The sequence below is a fragment of the Aquila chrysaetos genome, chromosome 9, assembly GCF_900496995.4.
Source record: "Aquila chrysaetos chrysaetos chromosome 9, bAquChr1.4, whole genome shotgun sequence".
In the NCBI taxonomy this organism is placed as follows: domain Eukaryota; kingdom Metazoa; phylum Chordata; class Aves; order Accipitriformes; family Accipitridae; genus Aquila; species Aquila chrysaetos.
The window spans coordinates 16180001-16197626 of record NC_044012.1 but is presented as its reverse complement, the minus strand read 5'-3'; the positions used below and the strand labels follow the sequence as shown (position 1 = coordinate 16197626).

Below are 17626 nucleotides of genomic sequence, written 5' to 3'. Positions count from 1 at the left end.
TGGGGGTTTTTTTAATGCTAAAAGTTTCAGGCAGGGTATTTTTCCCTCTCTCCAAATGTAGGAAGATTAAAAAAGTTAAATGACTGAAGTGTGCAAAACTCCCAGGAAGAAAGGCCTCTGAACCCCATAAAAGAACATGACGATTTCTGAGATTAAAATTCATAGTGTGAGTTTCATAATCCCACCCTAAAAATACACTGTTCTCCCTAGGTTATTATTGCATTGCCTTTTGAATTTTATGGAAGTGAGGACGGCATCAGCCTACGCTGATCTTGATTTTACTTTCTGTAAAGTAAGAACAAGCTCAGAGCATTGGTGTGAACAATTGCAACATATCTTGCTTTTACATGGCTGCCTTTGCATGGCCGGTGGTAGCAGCAGGTATTCTGCAGAGCACGCTAAGCCGATTTATGGGGGTAGTAAAAAGCTTCGCAGATTTTACCAAAGATTAAATAAAATCTTAGGAAGGGGAGTGTTCATATGTATTTAAATCAGACATTCTCATCCTTCACCTTCCTGGAATTGCATATTCTGCCATCACTTTTTCCTCTGCACTCGTACAAAATATTTTTAGGTAGTTGCTATTATGGCAGACGGATAGGTTGAGGCTGGCAGAGGGCAGGAGAGTTAGTTTCTCCTGTGATGCAGCAGTATCCCATCCTCTTTCCCCTGAGTGCGTATTTCTCCCTGGCCACTTAATTTGTGTGGTAATTAGTCCATGTTTTCTGCTCTTCTTTTTGGGCATGAGTAAAATGATGCTCAGCCAAGAAAAAATACAGGAAATAGAGCACAGCAAGGGAGGGAGGGCCAGGTGGGGGCTTTGGCTCGGTCTGACTCCCACCCCGAGAGCATCCTCCCCTGTCTCGCTCTGGTCTGCGGAGGAGGGGACCCCCCGCTCTCGCTCCCGTCTGCTTGCTGGGAGGAAGGACAGAGGGACATTGGGGCTTTTCCCCAGCCTGCAGGTGGATAGGGATTGCAGTCCTATGCCGGCCCCCAGGGCTCCTTGCTCTGGGCTCTCGTTTAAACCCTACATAGGTTGCAAACTTGAAAGTGTGTAAAATTGAAAGGCTACTTCTTGCAGGGTAATTTCTTGGCCAGCTGACAGCCATGGCATTGGCCTGAGACGTCTGCAAAGGACAGCTGTACTCTACTGCAGGGTAGTAAGCAAGAAAATGCCACTGAATAGAAAAACCCTTGTTTTCCAAACTGGGAGGCGAGGTGCACAGCCCGTGTGGACGTCGGTCCTTTCCAAAGGAGCAGCCGCAGGGACAAGTCGTTCCCGACGCCATCCTGCATGGGGACTGGGACAGGCAGGATCCCACCGGGGCAGGCGGGCAGCCGCAGGGCATGTCTCCAGCAGCTCTCCCCGGGCGGCCGCTGCTCCGTCGCTGCCCTGCCTCCTAAGTTGTGCTGGTACAGCTGCTCGTGATGCTGGGGGTGATCCCCACCAAAAGAAAGGCTATTTTTAGCCCAGGTGTCTGCTTGGGCCTGGTTCACTGTGTGGTCCCCCAAACAGCTGTAATGGCACAACTGGGGGAGTGGAGCGGGGCGGAGGAGAGCGGGTGCTGCTGGCGGGGACTCCAGAGGAGGAACGTAAGGTTACGACTGGTGACCGACAGGGCTATGAAGAAGAGGCAAATATATTTCCTGAGGCAAATATACATTAAAACATAGCAACCTAGAGATGCTATTCGTATCAATACAGTCAGTGTTTTCACACATCAGTTTTTATTTATCCTCAACATAATATTCTGTTAGTGAGACTAAGAAAAATAAACATTTTTGGGGACATATCAAAATAATTTGTTAGTATTCCCATTGCTAATTTTTGATTCCAGGTAGCGTAATTTCATCTTCTTTTACTGTCTTCACACGTGCTGATGATTTACAGAGACGTTTTGTCATTAAAAGGCACCATATAACTATCTGCATATACATGAAATAGGTGCTAATTATCTCCATGTGAGGATATCCTTGTTCCAGAACAAGAGTGTCTGTTTTCTATTTAGTTTAATCTAGTGTCCTGAAGTGATTTAAAGTAAATAGGAAGATTGCACTCATATATTCTGGAATAAGAATGTTTCCATGAAGACACTCTGGAATATTGCTTGATATTTACATACCTTAACTTGAGGAAAAAAACCCCACCAAACCAAACCCTTTCAGGTCCACCAGGTTGGTTGATAGCCGTGAGAATTTTTGTTGAAAGCATGCAAAAATGCACGTCTTTGTTCAGTTCATCTGAAAAGACTTGCACTACCTGGGTAAAAATCTAAGACCGCATTAGGAAGTGTGGTATATTTAAAGATTTTTTTACCCCACAAAATAAGCTATTTAACTGTGTCCTTAGTTACCCTGCGCTCCTTTTGCCTATAATGCCTGCCTGACACATCTGAGGTTGTAATGCAGTGCCTGACCTCTTGGCAAGCTAGGTTTTCATGTCTTAATCTGAAGCAGGGTTTTCAGTCGTGTCTACATGGCTCCAGATCAATACAGGTAATATTTGTAGTGATAATATCACCAGGCTGATAATACAACGTAACTAATGACTTCCTTTGGGATACTGAAGTTAGGAAAGTATTGTAGCTCAGGAGTGTTGCAGGATTACAAGAGATCACTCCAAAGAATAGGATAAACCATCTATTTCACTGGAATCCCTTAGAAATTCATTACGGTGCGCTGAAGTTATAATACAGTTTGAACGCAGCTGCTTTGACATGTAAGGAGGTAACAAACAGCCATTTCCCCCCTTGCTTTTTCATGTATTTCAGACTTGTTTCTTTGAGGACAAAACACTGCTGAAATCTAGACATCTCTGGTAGCATAAGTGCATGGCATTCCTTTTGATGTCAGTGTAGTAGAGATGTTCTCCTTCTGACAGAATTAGGTGCCTTTTATACCTTTTGCTCATGACTGATGTCTGTGATTGCAGGTTGTAGGTTTCCAGTGTCTACGGGGATCTGAAAAGGGTCTAAATGGGGGCAGCTTGTACTGAAAGAACATCACATTTCCTTACCGGCTCATGTCTTCCCTTGTCTCCCAGCTTGCCCCCACAAATGAGCTCTCCTGCAGCAGTCCTGGAAATAGTGCCTTAAACAAGTAGCCAGCATCTTGAAAAATACTCCGAGAATAAATAAAAACACCTAGTGTATACACTGGATGTGTTAAGCTTTTAAAACGAATTTAAAACTCACTGGTATCCCACATCCCCTTAACTAGAGAAGACTAAGTAATTGCCATCGGCATCACGTGCAGTCTTTTTTACACGTTTTTTTGCACACTGCTGTTACAGTATAGGTGTTGTAGCACGATGCTATCTTATAGCATTAGTGACAAGAGTAAATAATTGCACATGGATTTACAAATTACTGTGCCCTCCAGCCAGCACCAGAGGCTGCATACATCAAGCAACTATTCTGTGATATATCATTGACTGGTGGCTAATGCCGAGTTGTTTGTTGTCCGATGAAAAGTGGCTAAAAAGCCACGAGATCTGCCATTTTGCTTGTGTATTTTAATGCACCTGCGTTAGTCTGGGTTTAGTTGCAGTATTTTATTGTGTTATTTTTGCTTCCTCCACCCATGTCACCCCTTTCCTCCTATGGATCAGAATAGCCTCATGTAGGCTTTTTCCTTCAGTTTCTCAAGTGAATGTAGAGTGTTTTAAAGCAAATTAGCACGTCAATGAAGCGGACAGAAGTAGGTTTCGGTGGGGTCTCTGAGCATTTCATGAGGTCCTCTTCTGTTGTTGATAACTTTACAGGTTGTCTGTTTCAAACAGCAGCAGAGCTATATATGGATATTGCCAGCTTGGAAGCAGCTGATTTTTCTAAACTACTGTACGGTAGGAACTAGTTTATAATTAAAGTCTTGCAGTTGCTCCTTTTAAATGCCCTGTAACTTGTACACTAGGCTTACGTTTGAAATGAGGTATTGTAACTGTTTCATGCTAGTGTATAATTTTGCATTTTCTTGTATTTCACCTGCTACAAGAATTATAATCGCCATGCGACCGTATATGCGGGATGCTTATCCAGAAAACCATATACGGCAGCTTGTCAACAAGTGACAACGTCTCATGAATGTTTTTGTCAGGTGGCACTTTGTACTTCCCACTGACAAAGAGAGACTTCTTACATGTATTTCCAAAATTAGCCCTCCCCCAAATTGTAATCTTTGGCTGCACCTGATTGGCAAGTCAGAGATTTTCTGTCTTTTTGCTGCTGCTGTTGTTGCATCTTTAAATTAATGAATTACTGATTGTCCTCCACAAAAGAAACTGAAATACAGTTGTGAAAAAGCAGTGTGGAAACTTAATTATACACCTAGTTTATACAGCTGTGTCTCTAATGACCTACTGGCCCTAATTACTGTGTTGTGGCTCAGTCTGAGTGCTCTTGTCCTTGCCAGAATTCTGCTCCTTTCTCTTAACCTGACTAGTGTTTCAAGCTAAAAAAAATAACAAGTTTCCTTTTTTTGTTCTTTTCTACGTTCTCGTGCTGAAATGCAGTTTTCCTTCTTTCCAGAGGTTGTAGCAGTGTTTTAAAATTGGCACCAGAAAAACTCAGTAATATCACAAACTGTAAAAACATGGATTTTCCCTGGAGAACTCAGTTCTCGCTGTCTAGATCTGAAAATGGGCACCGGGGCAGTGTTTTTATTGTCAATCACTTGGAGGGCTCCGAGCGCAGGCCTCTGTCCTTAGCTTGTCCCGGGCATCCCCTCTCCAGGTGCAGGGGCAGCCGCCTTGGCCGCGGTGGCCAGGTGCTTCGCCTGTCTCCCTGTAGTTAGTATTTGTGCCCATCAGTGCTGAGAGCTCTGAAACCCCAGATTATTGTAGGGGTACGCTTGGCTGGAAGCCGGTCCAGGGTCCGGCTCCCCTGACTGCTGTCACCACACAGGTGGTGTTTGAGTTTACCTGGAGGTTGCCAGCCAGCCTGCGAGGAGGCTCTTTCCAGGACTTCTGCCTACGCATACCAGAAAATTAGTGTGCTGATAAGGTGCTGCTCTGCCTGGCTTTCTACGGAGGTGCTCAGTGAAATATGCATTTATCACATAGAACATAAACCATATTCCCATATCTGAATTTGGATCTGAAATCAAACAGAAGCACAGTTGCAAATTTGATGACAAACAAGGCGTATGGTAGCCTTGCCAATACAGTGGTTTAGCAGTGCATCCTGTGCAATGTGTTTCCTGAGCCGCCAGCACTGGCTCTGCACCCACGCAGGGCGTTTGGCACGAGTGGGGGCTGCCTGCGAAGGCGCTTTTAGCGTAGCATTTAATGTACTGCATACATGTGTGAAAGTTGTCCAAAGTGTTATGCTCCCTAACAGCATTGCTTATCTGGCAGATCGGAGGGTCATCCGGCAGGCGAAGGTAGGTGAGACCCTCGGGCTGCTCTGCTCCGGCCGAGGCACGCGGCCCCGCGCTCAGCCCTGCGGCACGGGCGGGCGTTAGCGGGGGCTGAGCCTCAGCGATTGTTTCTCGGGCGGTCTCTTGGATTTCGCAGGTGTGCCGGTGCCTGTAAGGATTCGCGGTGGGGGGGGGGACCACTTGAATTTAAAACAACGTTTGCTCGCCATAAACACCCAGCTCGGGATTTGCTTTGCGGCCTCACGGAGGGTCTCCCGCAGCGGGGGCGCGGCGGTGAGCCCACGGCAGATCCCCAGCCGCGCGGGAGCCGGCGCGAGGAGCCGGGCGGTGTGCTCGCCGATAAGAGCGTGCCAGTGCGCCAAGCGCCGCCCCCCGCAAATCGCCGCGGCCACCTTTGTGCCGGGTCCCTCCGGGACGGTGGCAGGGGAGGCAGCACCAGGCACTGCGCGTGCAGATAGGAGCGCTGCCAGCACGGCTGCGGGCCGTTTGGTTGCATGTAACCAAAACCCCCGGTTAGGAGGGGAGGTAATGAGCTATCTCTACCCCTTTCTCAGCCTCCACGTAGCCAGCAGTCATCGCGGACGGCCCGGCTGTGCATTCTGAGGGTGCACAAACATTTCTTAGCAATGATGATGTCTTTCCTCAAGCAGCATATGTTTTTCACACAGGAAGAACGTTTTCCCTGTCATTTTTAAACACGTGGCCCAGTGAGGAGTTGCGGATGACAAGTTAGAGTGCTTGTATTGGCAAGGGACTGTTTCGTTCTTGCTACTTTAATTGAGTTCTTTCATCTACTTCTATCTAGTTCAAAAAGTAGTCTGCAAAGGAAGCGCAGGTATACATGAAAATGGATAGAAGAGAAAGTGGGTGCATGTTTTAAATGAGGCTTCTTACAGAAAGCGAATGTCCTTTTGAAGTCTTGAACAGTTTGGCACTTGGCTGTCTGAAAAGCTACTCTCGCCTCCTGATACAGCACTTTCAGCTCCCGATACGTTGCTGCATCGGAAGTGGGGAGATGAACAAAGACCGAAGCACCCCGAATGCTGCGAAACGAGAGCTAGCTGCCAGGTGCTGGCCGTGAGAGCTCCCGCATGCAGCAGGACCTGCGTTCAGGAACGGGAGCCCGTCCAGCTGCCCCCTGCACCTCCCCAGGCCTCACGCGGCCCTTCTGGGGCACGAGGGGTGCCCGAGCTCCACCTCCCCTTCTCCCCCCTGCTTCAGATTTCTGTTTGCAAAGGATAATCCATCGTGGTGTTGCAGCAGAGGGAGTATTGCGTGGGTCTGCGTAGGGCAGGTTTGTTTCTCAGCATTATAGAAATATAAGTAAATAATGAATGTTTTTTGAAAAACAGCAGGGAGGGGTTGCAGTGGAAAGGTTCCTTCCAGGGCCGGAGCCTGCCGAGTGCTGCAAGGGCAGCCGTGCCCACAGGAAGGAGGATCGCTGCTGCCCTTAGCAGGTCCCAGCATTGAGGAGGTTGTAGACAAAACCCAATATGTGAAACTCAATTCAGAAATGCAGTGAGGATAGCCTGGAGACTACAACAGATGCGTGCTTGTTATAAAGTGGGCTTTAATAATGCCTTAGAGAGCTCGGTGGAGGATGTGCTGGGGTTGTCCTGTCTCAGACGGACAAGAGCGTAGATTGTTTGTGGCTACGGCGCTGCTGAAGGGCGCGCGTTGCCTTCCTGTGGGTTGTTGAGGGACAAAACTCTTGGCCCTATCAACAGCCTTGGCGGATTCAGAGCTGTCAAGATCTTCAGGCTGCAGATGTGAGCAGTGAACGAGAGGTTCATTGAAAGTCTGCTTTTTTCCCCGATTTCTTCCCCTATCCCTTAGCAGACCATTGGGTAAGTAGTCTTCATATAAGGATGGCCGTCCTGAGCCAGCCTGATGGTCCCATAGCACCATTTCCCCAGAATATTCTTCTAGCTGTCAGCAAATTTATCTGGGCACTTCTTGGTGCTTTTTATTTAAATTCCACAGACAATCTTCTTCCATGAATTTCCATTTTGAAGTTTCTTGTTGAAGCAAAGTATGCATTTAGCATTTCCTGTGACGGGGACCCAGAGTTCAATTACGCGTTGGGGAAAGTATTCCCTTTTGTTCACTTCAGCTTTGTCACCCGCTTTCATTTGATACCCTCCGGTTCTTCTGGTGGAGGAGACGGTGAGCGATTGTCCCTTTTCCACTTTCTCCACCCACTCATGCCTGAGCAGACTTCTTTTGTTGCCCCCTCCGCTGTCTCCAAATCCATATTTGCAATCCTCTTACTGATACCTCCTGTATCTTGACCCAGAGTAAGTGACTGAGGCACATGGTAAAGCACGGCTGATAGGACAGCGAGTGGGTAAGGTATCTCCTTCATCACTAGCGCTAGAGATGCGGTCACGCTTGTGTGCCTGTCCTGGTTCCTGAGCAGGAGGCGAGGGATAGTACTTGTCCTGGTGTGAAGACCTGGCAGACAGAAAGACCGTGTCTGGCCGTGTAGGGGAAAAACAATTAAGACTTCAATGTTTATTAAGGAAAAAGCAACCAGCAGTGCATTTCAAGCACTCATCATACAACATAATTTTGCTGTTGGAAGTAGTGGGATTAAAAAAGTCTTTCTAATGTTGATTTCTTTGAATTTGTAGAATATAAGTGTTTTTTTAAAAAAATCAATTAAAAATAAAGGAAGTGTGTGTACAAACATTGTCAAGAATTCCTATCTTTCATTTTTTTAAAACAAGCTCTAGAAAAAAATCCCCACAGAAGTTCTGTAGTGCATATTTGAATGCTTTTGTTGTAGCCTCATTAAACTTGGCTTGTCTGCAGATACAGCTGGCATGTTATTAACTGTGCTCCAGGCTTGGGGAAGCCAGAAAGCAGCCTCCACCCCCCGGTGCCGGCTGGCTTTAGGGAAACGTGCCAGCATGGGTTGGTCCTCTTCAGCTGGCTGGCTTTGGGAGCGCTCGCTGGAGCATCTCTGCGTGGCCTCTGGGTCCGGGAGCCCAGGGCTCGGCCCGCCTCAAGTGCCGACTCGAGGGAGGGCTGCGTGGTGTCTTCCGTGCCGGCCAGCAGCCCGAACCCATGCAGCACAGCAGTCCCTTGTGAGCAGGATGGATCCACCAAGGTATGTGGCCTCCCGTGGACAACCTCAACCAGGTGCCTGCGTTCTCCATAGGGGTCTCGTGCCTTTCTTTACTCTGGGCTGGCAAGAAGCAAATTAACGATCGTCTGCCAAATAGTTTCTCTGTTCTGAACAAACTCGTTATTGGACTGATCCAGTCAAATAAATTGAATAAGGGAAATATTTTCCCTGCACCTGCTGGAGAGGCTTTTGCTCTCCAAGCTGGGTTTGCACATCAGAAGACCTCCACCAGAGGTCTAAGCAGCTTCTGACTTTCTTCAAAGCTTTGGCAACAAGTATGTACCTTTTGAATGCTGTTTCATTTAAGTAATTTTAATAGGTATTTTTAATCGTAAGGTGAATTTTTAAAATAGATTGCATAATTTCATATTCACTTCAAAACTGTTGTAAATATATTCAGTAGAAATTTCAGTTAAATAATATGTATTAAATATAGGTAATGTTATTCAAACTTCTTGCTTATTACAACCAGCTTTCATTGTCTTAACTAATGAAAAAAATTGATTGGGGGTTTTCAAGGCACTTGGTCTGTTCATGTTAAATACTTCCTAGGGCATTTGAGCACTTTGTAATCTTTAAACATTTAGACTAGCAACTCCTTTCTGATACAAGGAAGTACTATTCTTATTTTTATCACCATGGAATTAAGAAGTCAGTCAGTCTAATCTGGCTTAAGTTTTGACTGTTACTGGAAGGGGTATTCTTTCCTTCCATCTCCTACCTTATGCTGGTACAAGGTTTGCGTTGTCTTTGGGAGCTGACATTGCTGATAATTAAAAGAATTAATTTTTAGTCTACGCAGCTCCCGGATCTGGTGCCCTATGGAGCTGCACAAGCCTTATGTCAACATGAGGGGGCTGAGAGGTCAGGGTTTGGGGGAGAATTCAACACCTTCCCCCTTAACAGCCTGAATTATTTTGGATGAAAATTACTGTTAACTGTGGCTTCACCAATTTGCCTAATGACATTCATGAAATTGGTGGAAGAGCCAAGGTCTTTAATCCAGGTGGGTTTTATTGCTGGTGACACATGTAACCGTGGGGCCGAGCTTCCTCTTGAAGGCACCATTTTTTTAGCATGTGGGTCCATCTCTTCTTTAGGTTTCCTTGAAAATCTTTCTCAGCGTAATGGTGAAAGACTTTTTGGCTCCTCCTTATGTTGGTACTCAATTACTGTTAGCCTTGCTGAGGAGGACATAAGGAAAGGCTGAAGAAGCCCATTGCTTTTCTCCAGGGAATCTGTTACATTAAACATTTGAATAGATTTTTGAACGTAATTCCCAGTCATTTCCTCTACAGTGAACTCAGTTCACTCATGCAGACTTTATACTTAATGATATCTCTTAAAATAAATGAGATTTGATATAATTTATATTAAATGGTCATTTTAGAAATCTACACCTACTAATTATTCATTAGAAAATTTGGAAAGACGGAAGTAGAATAAATTCCCTTTATGACCTTGCAGTCTACAGAAATACAAATATATACACCTGTGTTCATTTTCTGTGAGCAAAACTGAATGCAGGTGATTTACTGTACTCCAAGAGTCATCTAAGCAGATTTGAATTACATTGTTCAATCTGCGTCAATAAACCATAGCAACCAACCAAGCCAAAACCAGCCAAAAATTCAACATGCCACTAGGACAGTTTTTTAACATTTATGATAATACTTAGCTTGTGGTCTGTCTCTGCATCGCATGGGATTTTTCCTTTGTGAGTTCTTCTGGTTGTTTCCTCGGGGTGACCGCTCTCTGCCCTTCCCTCTCCCTGTTGCCTGTGCTGGTGTCCCTGTGGGCTCCCTCTTCAAAGGCTGTTTCCTTGCTTGCTTCTTTCTGGACTGCCACCATTTCGCATCTTGCTCGTGGCAGTCTTTTCCCTGACGCTCTGCTGGCATTTGCCCTTTCCTGGCCCTGCATGTAACTGAGTCACTTCACAGTTTATACATTTAAGTTACACCTTACTGCGTTACTGTTCTCTCCTTTACTCTCAGTTGCGGTTGCTCTTTTGTCCGTTGTCCCAGAGCCGGCTCTTCCCTGGGGCTCCGTACAGGTGCAGAGCCTTCCTTGAACCATCCCATGGGGACCAGCATCTGCAGATCTCCTCGAGGTGCTCCATGAGTCTGCTGCATGTCCTGTTTCGGAGGCAGTCTCAGCTAGGTTCAGATGAGCTAAAGAAGTATGCTAGTCAAATCTTTGTTCACAAAACCTAGCAAATTATTTAATTTGCATTCAAACTGCATCCGGATCCAACCTGGGTAGCTGCTTGGTCTCACCTTACAGCCCTTCTCTACTCCTTCCTCTCTTACAGAGGCTTGCCATGGTTTGTTTTACTAGAGCTGTTTCATGTAGGAATTGTATTCTGTTAGGTGTTTTAATGGTATCCAGCGTAACCGCGTTTGATTTTGACCGGAGCCTCTGGTACATAGAAATAGAGCAGATAGTATTCCTTGCTTTTTATGGAGGATAAACTGTCATCTTTAGGAGGCAGTCACTAATGCTGTTGCATTCCTCACAGAAATAAGGCAAATTTAACCTATTTCAGAGTAGGACTTTCTTGTCTCATAGCTTAAATGAGACAATACTGAGTTTTCTGGCTCCCAGTTTAAACTCTGGAAATGCAAACATCAGGAGGGAAGATGCTCTTTCTCTCAATAACGAGGTATACACATACATATCTATGATGTACGAAATCCTTAATTTTATGTTAATCAGTTCAGTTTTGAAGACCTGACTAGCTAAAATAGGCTGTATTGAAAATAACATCATTACTTTGGGGGAGCATCTGTCTTAATTAAAAGAGAAACTAGGAGAGCCAGTCCTTACAGCAAGTTGGGGGGAGTGATTTTGTGAGTGGTACTGGCGTTGGGAGAAGTGCAATCTGAGTTAGCAAAACTGTCTGCTTTTCCAGCGGCTGCCACAGTAATTGGCCGTGCATGTCCGGATCACCAAGTGACAGGCGGGAGGCTCAGCTCTCGGAGAGCTCGACCACTCCAGGCAGGGGGGAGAGGGAGGGAGGGCGGGAGGATGGGGAGAAAAAACAATTTGTGAACTTGCCCCTTTTGAGATAGCAAATGCTCCTCTCCCTGTGCCCAGGATCATTGCTGAACAGCCGGCAGCTGCATCCCACTCTTCTTTTGCTGTCAGCGAATGTCACTGCAGAAACCTCAGTAGTTTCAAGGAGCCACTATTTTGTACATAGGGAATAGAGGAAACTTGTGGATAGAAATGTTGTGGTGTGTGGGCTGCTCTGGATTTTACTCTGAGGAAGATGATCTCCACAAGTGTTTTAAATTAGGCTATCCTTGATAATTCTGGTGGTATGGAGTCCAACCAAAATTTCAAAAAAAATAAGTTGCTCTGTTAAAGCAGACATGAAAAAAGTGAAGGGCTTAACTTTTGTCCTGAGGGTGATAAAACAGCACCACACAGCTGAAAATCAATCTGACCTTCACCCACGTGATGCTGTTGTCTCAGTCTGTCTTTCATTTCCTTTGGTTGAGTGAAGGCCATGGCATTCAGTAGGGAGAAAAGCCAGAGGGAGGTGGGGAGAATCCTGTTTTCTCTGGAAAGGCTTCGGTGCTTGCATAAGTTGACTCCATAAAGAGAGTTGCTGTAAAACTTTGAATTATTTCATTAAATTAAAAAAAAAAATTCTTCTGTAAATAGCCAGCAATCATGTTAAGGTAAAGAAGATATGTGCTGTAAAAAAAACTCGCAGCGTTTGTGATATAAAACATTGTTTTAATTAAACCTAGAATTAGTTGGTATTTTGAAATGAAGGCTTCATGCAGCAACAGGAAACCTGCACATTCATTTAAAAACAGAAATTTGTACCCAAAGGGGAGAAAAAAGGCCAATTATTTTTTCCAGAGATACTTTAACATTCTGTGTTGCAGGCTTTGCACAGCCAAAGAGAAGGTACCCAGGTACACGTATATTTACATCTACATCAATAAATCAACAGTTAGGGCTTGTGTATAAGCAATATTATTGATTTTCAAAATAGAGGTACAATTTCAATTGGTGAACTACTCATTTTGCACAACATCCTGCAGCAAGTGGTTCCCACCCCATTTTCCTGAAGACAGAGAATGAACTAAAAGAATGGGTAAAATTCTGTGCAGAATTTAATTCTATTAAACAACAGCACCAACAAAGGGGAAAACTGCGTGCGTAAGCACGTCTTGATATTCTTTTTAACATCTTGAAAGCAATTAAAAGTGCAATTCATAGCTGTTCATCCAGTTCTCTGCATCTTCCATCCTCATTGAATTTAAATGCAACCCAGAGCCAAAAAGTTGCCAGATATTTCTTTTGGAAAACAGTGTTTTCCACACAGGCTTTACAAAACTAAGATTGGTCTAAGTTCTGCCTACCCTAAACCGCAGCTTTCCTGATTCGTCTCATCACATGCAGATAATGTCCTTTCAAGTCATAGCCATAAACTACTCTGTTGCTTTATATTTTTGTGCTATAGATACCCTAGCTACTGCAGCATGGAGAGAGTTAGGGCTATCTGCTGTTTTCTTTGTTCAGTAGATGTTGCCTGTTTTAGGAAGCTCTATAAGAAATGTCAACTTCTTGTTAAAAAGATAAAGACAGAGATTGGATTTAGCTGTAGAGATTAATCTCTGCTCCGTAAAGGTTAAGAATTAAACAATTTGTTCATTAATCTATTTGGGATGATAGAGATTAATTTGCGACTGTAGCTTTTTATTTAAGTGTGGTTTGTCTGATGTGCCAACCGTTGCGGACACTGTTTTACATGGTATAAAAAAAACCAAACCAGCAAATGTAAAAGATGTTGGGACCTTTTCCTGGCGAGCTCTGCTACTCAGGTCTCCGTGTGATATGCCAAAATGCTATTTGCATAAATGTAGAATTTAATAAGTTATCATTCTGATTAACGCCATTAACTGCTTAACTACTGTAGAAATTGGCTTCCGAAGTTGCTTGATGGTAGCTGTTGCTCTCCACGTCATTCCATTTGCTGTCTCGCTGGGGATAATGGTATGCAAGGGAAAGCAAGAAGGTCAAGGATCTTTTTGTTTAGTCTCTTTGCACATTAAAAGTTCTATTATGTGTTTGTATTGCATGTGGTTTCCAGTCTGTTGGCTACAATGCTTTCAAAATCCATTGATGATGAGTTTGTGCAGCTAAATATATCTTGTGGGTTATGACTACCAAGCTATCACTTTGTGTAGCAGTCAGGGCCAATATTTAACAAGTGTTTTTCAGAATGAGGAATTTTGAAACCAAGTCAAATGATCGTACAAAAGGGTTAACAGAAATGCTAATAGAGAAGATGACAGCAAATGCTCGGTCCGTGCTGGCGGTGGGGGTGTTTGGAGCTCTGCTATGCTATTTGTGGGGAAGTGGTTCTCAGGTTGGGGTTTTTATGGGTTTTTCTGGGGGTGGGGGAGGGCTGTGGTATTGTTGTGAATGACACAGCCGCCACAAAGCTGAATGGGGTAGAGAAAAGTGGTGTCCTCTACAGCCATCCCTTTCTCCGCCCCGGCAAGAAGTAGGGTGCAGCGTGCTGTGGTGGGGGCATGCGTGGGGGCCCGGTGCGGGCTCGTCCCACGGCTTCCCGCTGTCCCATTGTGTGCCCCCCCGCAGGAGCGGAGCCGTCCGTCCGTCCCCCCCGCGGCTGGCAGGGCACGCGGGCTCCGCCGAGACCTCGCTGCTGCTTCTTGCCCGACATTTAAGGGAACGCAAAGCCAGACTGCAGGATGCAGCCACATCCTAAGGGCTGGCACAGCCGCCTTGCTTGTTTTCACTCTCCAGCTAGTAGACTGACCTTTTAAAAAAACAGTTTCAGCTGCTGTGGAACACCGACAATAGCTTTAATAGATTTCATTTCGGTATTAAATAGCTATGGTTACATTTTGATAATGCAAACTAGCAGCCATAAGCATGCTTTAGCTGATTGTTTCAGGCCACGTACAAACTCAGGCGGATGTCACTGCTCCTTGCCAGGCTTTAGCACAAGATACTCATTTTCTTTTAAAATGAAAGCAGAGATTTTATTTTTTTAAAGCAATTTGTGTTCTGCCTGCATGAGTACCTTCACACCTGTCAAGTGAATCCAGTGTTCGTTCCCGAGGGTAACCTGACATCTGGGAAATTCTGCCTCAGCCCAGACTGATCCCCTTCGCAGCGTCTTTGGTATTTTGAATTGAAATGGAGTTACACCACCACACATCATCCTTTGCATTATTCTGTTCTGCTCCAGTATATCCCTGCTTTTATAACTTTCGGTTTAAATCCTGCTGTCGGGCTGTTTCAGGAGTGTTGCAGTTATCTGTAAGCTGTCTTGCTTTCGACTGTGGGGCTGGTAAGCTCAAAAACATCTGCAGGCAGGGTCAGTCCAGCTTGCTAGTCTTTAGAGGATATTTACAAAGTTTCATAAGGCTTGGACCCATACCCACACCCATCTTAGATGCAGTGTCTACAGATTTATCCCCAAGAGCCTCATACAAGCTTTGTTTGTATTACTATCTAGAGCTATCCCACTGCAGAAATCCTCAGGAGAGAGAAGTGGTCAAGAGTACTTAGAAACATCTGTTAAAAATTCAGACAAACACTACACTGTCACTAGAAGCAGTTAGGATGGGGCGAATGAAATTTATCATGTGGTGCTACAGGAAAAAGGGACATTTTTTTTGTTCCTTCACTTTTCCTTAGAAATCAATAGTTTGGTCCGTAGGTAGAGGAAAACGCCCCTGCAGAGCACACTTGGGGTGGAGAGCTGCTTTTTACCAATGTCACAAACTCACTTGAGAGCCAAGCCTTGCAGTCTTACGGGAGCACTGTTTCCAGAGTACTTGCGTTTGATTCATCACACGCTTTCTACTTGTTTCAAGACACCCTGCATTAATTGTGCAGACCTAGAAAGTGGCAACGTTAGGTTATAAAGTGACTTCGCTGTGACTTTCCTATTGCTTGCCGTACTTAGGCAAAAGGGAAGAAGAAGTTGTAGCAACAAATCTAATGGATGAACTCTCCGACTGGTTGCTGTTTTGTGTGTGGCTGCGTACTGGATTCAGTGAGTACTTGAGAAATATTGGCATTTGTCCCCGATGATGTGTCACGAAGTTACAGGCAATTTGGCAGAAAAAACAAGTTTTCTTATGTATGAGGCCAGACTCGCTATGATGTTGCGTTTCTTTGTCGTAGAGTCCAGCTCAGCCCCCCACCCGACCCCAGTCCCCATAGAGTACTCTCATCTCCTTTTCCCATCCTCTGCCTGCAAGCAGGACAAGAAGCAGCACGAGCTGTGCTGGCCGGCCGGGTGGCACACGCGTGCTGATTGCCTAGGACAGGCCCAAGAGCAGGGATAAGTGCTGACTCTGTTCTTAGCCTTGCTCTCAGCAGAGACATGAACTGGGGTCTCTGTCCTACCCAATCAAAGGTAGGTTTGCCAATCTTATAGAAACTCAATTTCTATACGAGGAACTCAATTTCTCTCGGAGCGCTCTATCCCCAGTCCGGTGTGATTCAAAAGTTAATAGGAAGGGACAAACAGTTAAGACATATGACAGGCAATATGATCACATAAACCTTGTTTTCTTAGGATGCCAGGCTGAAAAAAATGAACACAAAGCTCCTGAGAATAAATGAGTCACTTCAGATTGAGACTTGATGGACAATGTTGGCTTTGTTATCACTCTGCAGGTAGCGAGGGGATAGGGTTAGGGAGAATTTCCAGAAATGTAGGAGAGTCGTTATTAGAAGGGTAAAGCTTCCTCTGCCACGCATCCCCCGTAGTGGACCCCGCGTTACCCGGGTCCCTCCTCCTTTTAGGACCCTTTTGAGGAAAAGTCTCCTGTGACAGGAACATCTCGCAGGTCTTTTCATCTGTGAGCTGCCAGGTGAAAGAATGGGGCTAGAGAACAAAAGACGTTCAGATACCGCAGACAAGCTTTTGTAGGATCTGCCACGTCAGCTGTCTCTTATAAGGTCTGCTGTATTTTCTGTTGATGGTGCTCTTCCCCCAAGGATTTCCCCACACCTGGGAACGCCTGCCATAACCCGCACTGATATTTTCCTCAATGCCTTTCATTTCTGCATACAGATGGAGCTGGGATATCACACACTGTCCTTGCCCTTCTTCTGTTCTGCTCCTTGGCAGTCCCAGCTTTCCTGGCTGGGAGCTTTCATCCCACCTCCCTCTCAACCTTTTTCAGGAGGGGCTTTGCAATTATTTATAAGCTAGCTTGTCCTGTTTTCTGACATTTTCAGTGTAGTCTGTGGAAGAGGAAAGCAAAGTATATGTTCTCTGGTTTTACAGGGAACAGAAATCTTGAAGTAAATGTTGCTGGTCTGTTGTTAGCAAGAAATTCTTGGCTTTTTAGGAGGCAGGGAACCCTCCCTTTAACATCAGTGGTCTGGGTGGAAAAAGTCTTAGTGGCCTGTAACCACCTCACGCCTTTGATGTGTTTGGAGATCCTGGAGGGGCAGGCAGCCAACTCCCTTGCATGCTTGTCAAGGGGAGGCTGGCTGTCCTGCTTATCCTGTATTCCCACTCGCCATCCTCAAGCGGGTTTTCTCTCTCCCTCCTCCTACCACGTGTCAGAATAAGCAGCACCCTGTGATTTACCTCCTTCTCCTTCCAATTGTTGTGTTCTGGGGCTTGAGATTTTCCAAAATACATCATGGTAAGAGGCAAAGCTATAATGATTTGGGCCACGTAGCTCCTCTGGAGGCATCTTTAGATTCTCTGAATTAAATACATATCTATTCAAGCTGAAGAGCAGCATTTTCTCATTTTGTTGCTGCAAATAGGTGGGAGGAGTGACTAACGGTTCCTCTGGAAGTAGTAAAGTGGACAAGCTTGTCTGCTGCCCAGTGCTACAAGTTGGATGATGCACTTACCTATTCACCCTGTCCTCCACCACATCGATGTTTTACTTGCCTACATGCATTGCATATGCGCGAGAGAATTACAGGTCTCCCAGCTACCTTCTCTTTCAAAGATAACTCAAAATACAGAGTCTCTTCTAAGGAGAGACGTTATTCCCCCTCCAACGTTATGTACACAGAAATCAAATTTCTTTTGCTTTTGACCAACCTTAGACAAAAACTGATGGCTGCAGCTGAATCTCACTTTGAGTT

The 17626-nt window shown here is 45.2% G+C and overlaps 1 protein-coding gene across 4 annotated transcripts in view; it reads left to right on the top strand.

Moving 5' to 3' along the window:
• The window catches only part of ZNF423 (zinc finger protein 423), a 238302-nt gene that overhangs the window by 72452 nt on the left and 148224 nt on the right, over positions 1–17626 (top strand). For 3 of the 4 annotated variants that reach the window (XR_003924933.2, XM_030025260.2, XM_030025259.2), the window contains one exon: positions 3764–3844. The exons of the other annotated variant lie outside the window; for it this stretch is intronic. Coding sequence is in view for 2 of the 3 variants with exons in the window: in XM_030025260.2 (XP_029881120.1) it covers positions 3764–3844 (81 nt within the window). In the remaining variant the exon portion in view is untranslated. The remainder of the gene's footprint in view (positions 1–3763; positions 3845–17626) is intronic. 4 annotated transcript variants of the gene reach the window in all.